Source organism: Anguilla anguilla, chromosome 1, assembly GCF_013347855.1.
Source record: "Anguilla anguilla isolate fAngAng1 chromosome 1, fAngAng1.pri, whole genome shotgun sequence".
NCBI lineage: Eukaryota > Metazoa > Chordata > Actinopteri > Anguilliformes > Anguillidae > Anguilla > Anguilla anguilla.
Window position 1 is genome coordinate 74,807,664 of NC_049201.1, and position 9,219 is coordinate 74,816,882.

The 9,219-nt window shown below is 37.6% G+C and overlaps 1 protein-coding gene across 1 annotated transcript; it reads left to right on the forward strand.

Moving 5' to 3' along the window:
- Positions 1-803: 803 nt before the first annotated feature.
- Positions 804-9,219, forward strand: LOC118231874 (lymphocyte antigen 6B-like). Its single transcript, XM_035426211.1, has 5 exons — positions 804-924; positions 1,334-1,453; positions 7,163-7,306; positions 8,019-8,129; positions 8,646-9,219. The coding sequence occupies exons 1-5, from the start codon at positions 876-878 to the stop codon at positions 8,846-8,848; spliced, it is 627 nt and encodes a 208-aa protein (XP_035282102.1). The 5' UTR covers positions 804-875; the 3' UTR covers positions 8,849-9,219.

Below are 9,219 nucleotides of genomic sequence, written 5' to 3' on the forward strand. Positions count from 1 at the left end.
TATTTAAGAATTAAAGATATCTTTGACATCTATTGCGCGTTGCTTTGGATAAAAGCGTTTGCCAAATAAAATATTATGTAAATGTAATGTTTTGCAACCCTAGTGTGATCAATTAGGCTATGGTTTAAGAAATGGTGGTTGCTGTTCTCAAAAAAAAAAAAAAAGTAAGAAAATGCTACGAAGTGGAAAGCCATGGGGCGAAACAGTCGTCTTGTTTTAGACAGGAAACTTAACAGCTCATTTCTCGCACGGGCCTGCATTTTGACTAGTCAGAATGGTTATTGAAGATATCTATAAATGTATTCCCACTAGTCAGAATGTTAATTGAAGATATCTCCAAAATAAGATCGGTCTCGTTTCAAGATATCCAAAACTTATTTGTAGATATCTTAAAATGACTTTTAACTAGTAATAACTCAAATTCGAGATATCTCCACTTTAGTTTTTACTAGTCATAACTCAAGTTCAAGATGTCTACAATTGTATTTTGACTAGTAATATCTTAGGTTCAGATATCAAAAAAGATCATTTAGATACATTCATTAACAAGGAATTAAAGATATATAAATAATCTTTTTTCAGTCTGGATATCACGTTTTAGATTTAGATTCAGATATCTGTAATATGAATCCGGACAGGCTATTAGATGTTAAAAGGGCTTGCCAATGTGCCACTCCTTCTGCCCCTATTCCCAAGTTACAAGGAAAAATCTAAGTTTCTATTCACAGGAAAAAATTTTTTTTAAAGTTTCTATTCCTCAGAAGTGACCTGACGCCATGTATTTGAACGCGGTTACGCCTCTCAGGCTCATTGTATATAAAACGGTCGCAAGTAGGCTACGTTACCCATTGACTGCCAGCACTATACGGGAAACAATGAAACCGCTAGTCACTCTCGCCCTTGCGTGCGCGCTCTTCTCTGGAGGTAACACCGTTAAAACCTGCTCTTCGCAGGTTTCTGAAAAATTCGCAACGAACAATGTAGCCTAAACTTAAATTGTCATAAATGGTATGTGGGATTTAGTTTAACGTGCACGGGGATAATATAGCCTTCTGTCACAGACTGTAAGTCAGCCCTTCTCAAATGTTTATCTGATATAGATTTGCTACTTAAATTTATATACAAAATTAATTTAAGGTAATTCCTTTGGGGTATTAGTATTGTTTTTCCTGTCCTTTTGTGTATGCAGCTTTAAAAAAAAAAATTAAAAAAAAAAAACTAATTAAACGGTAACATGGAAATGAAGTCTTGCATTGGAAAGGGAGAGAGGTCTTTTAATGCAACTCTATAGTTTTTCCAATATAAAAAACTGTTTTTTTCTTATATATTTTAGTATACGCACTGAATTGTTACGAGTGTCTACCCACTGGCATTGGAACATGCACGGATACTACAAAAACATGTCCAGCGAGCCAAACCAACTGCGGCAGTATGACAGCAGTAGTCTACGTAGGTGAGATATAACGATTTATGATTTACTGTGTGCTGCAATACAGCTGGAGCAAGGTAGGTAAGTGAAATTCTGTAAGTGGCACATGAGTCATCAGCTGTGGTCAGAATTCTAATATTTTGAAAAGCAACAGTTTACGTAGGCTACCTGTGAGTTCGGTGTCTGGTAATCTTTGGTTAAAAAGGTCAATTATGGCTGCGTCCGAAATCGCACACTACGTAGGGGAGAGCGGGGCACGTTGGAACACTTTTTGAATTAAGCTTATTCATTTAAAAATGATTTGGGTTTTATTACTATTTTTGCTATACATGTATACATATGCCTGTTAGCTACAAATAGACACCAAAAATAGATTCCCAGCACTTTCTTATAACGTTTCTTACAGTTTTGCCGAAAGTGGCGGATGTGAAAATGTTCCACCGTGCCCCATGGGTGGGGCACATTGGAACTAGTAGCGGGGCGCGTGGGAACAGTGTTGTTGTATCTTACCTTAAAAACGTATGCAAACTACATTATCTTCTTACAATTACAAAGATGTTTTTTCCCCACCTGCATGTATTTTATGTTTTTATATTATATATATATATATATATATATATATATATATATATATATATATATAGGGATGGCAGGTATGCCATCCCGCCAAGTTACGCCTTGGCGTGATTAAATATATGAACACCTCATGATTGTCCTTTTTACAATAACTTGATCATATTTTATTTAATATTAACATGTTGTATTTCCAAATGGCTTTTTTCATTTCATAATGGCATTTTTCGAATGACTTTTTCTGAATGGCAGTTATATTTCCCAACTCCCTTGTTCATTCAGGGGCAAGTTCTATGAAATGATTTAGGAAACATTGGGTAGCATTGCTTTGGAATAGATGGTATTGTATAATTTGTGTGAGTTTTTGTTTGTCAGTACCTTGATCGGCATTTATTTTTTCTGCCAGCCTGTTTCAATGGCAAGACTGTAGTCACTGGGTCTGCCCATTGTTACACAAGCCGGTTACACAAGCCGACTAAATCAGAACAGTGAACTGGAAGACTACCAGGTTCCTGTCAAGAGTTTATTACATTAGCAATTCACATTAACAATGGGCAGACTCAGTGACTAGTCTTGCTATTGAAACAGGCTGAAACAGGTGTTTGGTATGAATGTAGCGGTTCTCTGCAATTGCTCAGGTTCTGAGGAAAATGCACTTGATACCCCTACTTCTCGGAAGGTTGCTTTCAGGCTGGCATAAAAAATAAATGCCTGTCAAGGTAACAGAATGAAGTACAATCTGACGGAGGATACCTGCTGCAAGTATCTCTTCGACAGAAATAAACGCTTCCGAGTACATCTGAATCAGTCAATTGGTGGTGGAAACATAGCCTACATTGCTTTCCAACAATAATAGTTGTGAAGCAAACTAGACTAAATTTAAATGACAGCGATCTTTCTTGTGTATGCCAGCCGGTGGATGTAGGGTTTTCTTTTTACAAACAGCCCTTAACAAAGACATCTAGGGATTATACAGTCAAGTTTGGCCCACAGGAATATAGCCTCCAGTGTGCATTATGCACATATTGTTCTAGGAAATAGCCTGCGGTGATTCCTAGCAGAGCCAGCTGCTTGCATTTTTTGCAGTGCGCCTTCCAACCATGCAAATCGCTTGTTGTTACTGGGAGAATTGCGTGAGGTGGATTTAGGTTTTTCTTTTTTGTGTGTTTGTCCCGGGGCAGAGATTTGTGCTAGGATGCAAATGTTGCCCGATTATTTTTTGGGCGGTAAGGAAAAGCAGGACTCAGGAGAGTGGACCAATGGATCCTCTATTGGTTTTCAGAAGGCTTTTTGGGGCTTGCCTTCAAGACAAACACACACAGCTTAGAAGGGACAGAACCTCCCGAGAAAATATTTATTTATTTATTTATTTTATTTAAGAAGGGACTAGAGCCCGATCGATATATCGGTTTGGCCGATATATCGGCCATTATTTGACTTTTTTGACGACATCGGGATCGGCAGTTATGCAGCCGATATGTCCCGATTTAATAGTATAATTAAGTATAATAAACAAACAAAAAAACATTGATTATTTATCTGTACTCGTCTGTTCGAACCAGAGACTGTAAAAAATATGGACAAAGCTACTGTGACGTCACCCATTGACTCTCCGTGGGTCTCTAAAACACGTTTTGACGCTCAATGGCGGGCGTGGCCATGTTGTCGATTTGCAGCCAAAACCATAGAGTTATGCGGTCTTGTGATTTTTACAATGTGATTGACAGTCCGGTGCGGAAAAGCCCATCAACCTGAACGAACGATTGCAGAACGAACTTGAGGCTAGCTGACTGTCTGCCGTTATGTTTTGAAATATATTATCAAATGTTTATGGAGTTTAATTTCCATCCGTGACTGTACTGTAGCCTATCATGTAATCACGTTATATGTATGGCATTAATAATACAATTATGTTCAGTTATCTTCAATTTATGTTTCTCAGCAAAACAAATATTCTTAGCTAGCATATCAGCTTGCTAGTGAGCTAGGTTGGCTATCCGTGGTTAGCTCACGCATTAGCAATATGAACCACAGGGGAAGAGCATCGACTGCACTGATGGTCAATCAGAGATGTGTAGACTACTGGTGATTTGACTAGGCTAATTTTCATATAACTGTCTGGTAGACCTGCTGCTAACCGAGCAAGTAATCGTCGTAGGTTTTCGCCACAGTCACTTAATGAGCCAGTAACTGCTACTAGCTACTCCATCATCATTTGTGGTGTTCACTTGCTGGGTGACGCTAGCTGACTGATCATTCGCAAGTCATTTTCTACCAAATAAAAATTAACAGTCAGCGGCGATTAACAAATCTACCAAGTATATTAATAACTGATCTGCAGGCGTGTAAATATGACAACGCACTTTGTACAGCAAGTTTTCCACCTGGTGCATGAAGACAAAAATAATGTAGCCTACAATGAATTTCTAATTATTATTAGACTTTTATTTTTATTATCAAAACCAATGGAGAAAAGCCAATATACGCAAGGAGCCCCCAGGACCGATTCTGAGAACCGCTGTCTTAAATGCTCTTGTCGGTCTCTTAAAATGCTAAAAACATGTCTAAATGCCAGTTTTACAAAGATGGTTAATTTCATTAAATTGTGTATGTGTGATTTAATCGTGTGTTGTATGCTATTCAGCAAATAAACCGTAAGACTCTTAATTCGCTTCGTGAAACTGAAAATTTTGCAGTGTTTATCCCAAAATCGGGATTATAGTAGCTTTGTCACATGCGTGAAGCATGGCCTAAGTAGACATTTATGGAATGTACATGACTGACAAGCCGTCAAACACGTCTGACAGATTGAATGTTTGCCGGTTAAGGTTAGCTAGCTAGTCAAATGGCTTGGTAGCCGAAGGCTACTGGACTACCAAATATACCAAGCTGATTACGCTTTCTGCCAACTAATTATTTGGTTAAGTAGGCTAAAGGAAATAGTGAAAATGACTCGGCTACCGAAAAACTTAAGGAGGATTATTTTATGGTCGTCTAGTGCAGCTGTAAATAGCACACGCCATAATGAAATCACTACGAAATGGGATGCCTGCATTTTCTGACTTCACACAGGTGGACCGTGGCCGGAGCCACAATGTCAAGGCCAAGAGGCGCCACCGCCCACCCCAGTGACCATAGACTGTAGCCCTTACTGTAGCCTAGTCCTTCGCAGTAATCAGGAAGTGACGCAAACTGTACCTCGTTGGTCCAGAACAAATATTATAACAGTGCCCAAATGACACAATAAATCATGAAATCGACCCATGGACAGTCATAAGACGAATACAATACACATATTGTCACTCGTAACTCATCCAATATTCTCCACTGCAAGACTTGTCTGCACAGATTCGATTGCCACAATAAAGGTATGTATATTTAGTGAAAGTTTTTAATTAAATGGGTTTATATGACCACTATGTTTATCAATTCTCATTATCAAGCGAGCGAGCTAGCTAACATATTTGGTTCACTTTAGCAAGCTAGCTGGCTAGCAAGCCTTTATGAAATGGCACTGAGCACATAAGCAGCGTAGGATCTACATTTCCAGAGGACATTGCTGTATTCTCAAATAAATAACCAGCCAAAATAAAATGGTGATTGAATGCGTCATACATTTGTTTTTTTATCTGAGATAATGATATTAGCTATGATATGATTCTGTGTCAATAGCCAACGCGTCATTGCAAGCGAGTGTGTCATCTAGTCATGCGTCATCGTAGCAAGCTAACCAGACAGTAAAAACGGCGATAAAACACTTCTAACGTGGATCATTTTAAGCCATGTTATCTAGCTCTGTCATGATAACATGAGAGAAGGATTGCTGTTGGAGAAGTGAATCAGCCAACAGTTAGCGCGGGTAACCTGCACGAAAGCGCATTGTAGTTTTTTTTTCACGTAGGCTATTTCATCCAGTCAATTTAATTTCTAACGTCACACTTGATTCACTCATTAGCTCCGCTAGATAATGTCTTACTCTTTGAGATCATGTAGTAGAAATAAAATAAGAAAATATAATTCATTTAACTTACTGAGAATATATAATAAGAAATAATGAGGCTGTGTCAATAGCTAATGCGTTATTGCGAGGGAGTGTGTAATCTAGTCACGCCTCAGAGCGCATTGTAGTTATTTTTACCACCAAATTCTTATGGACAGGGAAGCTCGCTAGATAGTCTTACTCTTTGAGATCATGTAGTAGGAATAAAATAAGAAAATATAATGAATTTACTGAGAATGGATACTAAGGAATAATAATAACAAATTAATAACAACAATAATAATATTCATAAAGATACATGTTTGAAACTGGAAAACTGATTTTTTCAAATTATTTTTTTTATAGATGGCTGGAAAAGAAAGGAGTAAAAGCAAGGTGTGGAGTTATTTTGATTTCACACACTTAAAGATGGTGTCTATATATATTTAATTTAATATCATCTTTTACATTTATCTAAAAAGTTCTTTGTGTGTTTATTTTTATTTTTATTTGTTTGCTTATAAGTTAAATGTTCTTAAATATAGAAACTATAATAAAATATGTTTTTCAAATTGATTTGAAAATGTTGCACTTTTTGACAAAATATCGGTCAAAACATCAGTAATCGGTGGGCTAGGACTCTCCAAAATCGGGATCGGCATCGGACCCAAAAATCTGGCATCGGTCGGGCTCTAGAAGGGGCAGTACATATTAATCAACAACAAATGTAAATACGCCAGATTTAGCCAAAAGGCTCATTTTTATCTGTAGTCCCTGGCCGAAGTGTTATAAAAAGGCTTCCTAAAAAGATAAAAGATAAATAAAGTACAAAACGTTGCTGTGAATATATTTTCAGAAATATTATTTATTTTATTTTTTATTGAATGTCCCTTGAAATTTAGGAGTCGGCAATGTGCAATATAAGGTTCTTGAGATTAAGACACGGATGCTCATGTCCCTTAAAGGGCTTAATATGTGACAGGCTTTGATTTGTTTTTTTTAATATTGGGACATCAACAGGCTTTCTTTCTCTTCCCCATTCAAATAAGCACTACCTGATGGATGAATATGTACAACTTCTGACAACAGCAGTCTTACATATTTCATATGCAGACTAATTGTCTTTGTGAATGGTGATTTTTATTTTGATCTTTTTTGATCCCTCTATCTTTTGCCTTTAGGAGATACTCCTACTACAATAAAAGGGAAGTCATGTGCAGCACAGGCTGAATGTGTCAGTGGATCTGTTAACTTTGGAATCACAAGGACAACTATAAACACCAAATGCTGTAGTACCAACCTCTGCAACACTGCGCAAGCTCCAGGTAAATATTCCATGTGTACATTTCCGACACGAGAATTACAGGGTTCTAAGTGACATTTTTGTCAATAATTAGTTATCTACAAACAGCTGTTGTATTTTTCATGTGTGTGGTGTTAAAAATGTCAAAAGTTTAAAATATGGGTGTAAATCCCGTTTTTAGGAGGGTTCTAGGTGATAAAACCAATGAGCCGACAAGCACTTTAAAGCTTGATCTTACCACAGAATCCATATTTACAAGTGGGCATTTACTGAAGCAAAACAATCATAGAGCATAAAATATCAAAATAAATACTTACCTATCTTTTTTCAAATAAACCATGCCTGACTACCTCAGATATACTGGAAAATTGACACAATAACGTTATACAAACTGCAACCGTAACAGAATGTTAAGCAAAGTTGTTTCCTGGGTTACTAAGATACCAGTGCAAGACCTTAAAAACTATGAGTACCATAACCCACAAGGTACTTAGTTGCCATCTGCCTAGTTTTCGTCAATTAGGAATCATAATTACTGACTGGGCCTTTAAGGCGCAAGATCACAAGTAAGCAATTAGAATGTTCTTAACTGAACATTCTAACACTGATGTAACAATCACTACTGGTCATTGAAAGCAACGGGATTCTAGAATACTGATTTGTAATTTCAAAAAGCCCACCGTTCAAAGGGTTAATGTCCAGAATTCATACATTATCTTATTCTTCTGTTATAGAATTGCCAAACTCCTCCCCCAATGGAAAGAAATGTTTTACCTGTGTGGGTAATGACTGCACAAGTACTTTGGGGTGCAAGGGATCTGAAGATCGCTGCATTAAGGCCACAGGTGAGAAATGGATCAGCAATGTCTTGAATTTGATGCTGGAAATAGACATGGTACAAATTTAACTAAAATATGGCATTTTATTATTTGAGCATTGATGTTGTTTTTCTTAAAGCAAACCAAATGACAAAATATTTGTGTAAAGGAAACCATTCAGGAAAATAAGCTGTCTTACAGATGAAATGTATTGTCTTTAAACCAATAAATGCCACTTTGATTCTGAATTCTGCATTAACCACGTTATCCATTCTCATTGATGTGGTGTTTTTTTTCCCCTTCCACAATGTGTGACAACTGAAATTATAATGGCTATAGTAAATTATTATGGCTGTAGTAATTTGGATTTGTCACTTTTTAATTGCAATAATATAAGATGCTGTGTACTTAATCTGCAAGAAATTAAAATGAAAGAACTAGCTGCAGGAACTGAATCTCTAGGTCAGGCTGTTTCTGTAGATGTGTGGTCTGTCATCAATATTTTTCTTCATAATTACTTTTTTCCCCCCATTCTTTTTGAAGTGTCCACTGATGGGCAGGCAATAACAATGAAGGGATGTGCCTCCCAAACTGCCTGTTCAGGATCCTTCAGTGCTCAAATAGGAAGCACTGCTGTGGACCTGAACTGCTGTGAGGGAAACATGTGCAACAACGCCCTGCGCATCGGACAGAGTGTCCTCTTCCTCCTCCTGGTGCCCCTGGCCTCTGTCATCCTTTTCAACTGAGCAGAATGTTGACCTGTTCCCCTCACCTTACCCAACCTTCCTCCCCAATTCAACATCCACCAATACAACTCTGCTTTCCGACCCCCTTGCCCTCCCCTTTCTGATTGTCCCCATCCCACAAGCACCAGCACCACGCTCGTCTCATAGCCCACAATCCCCTCCCAAATGCCTCAGTTACCTAGCGGTCAACTGCAGTCTGCTGGTAGTGTGCAAGATCCTAAGTGTCACTCATAATCTGTTGTCTGTTAGCTCTCTAAGGCTAAAGGACCTCTGTTCTATTCAAGTTAAATGATTTCTACAGACGTTTAAAAAAATTGAGTTTGGATTAATAATGTATCATTAAGATAAAAAATGCAATTTTTACATAACAA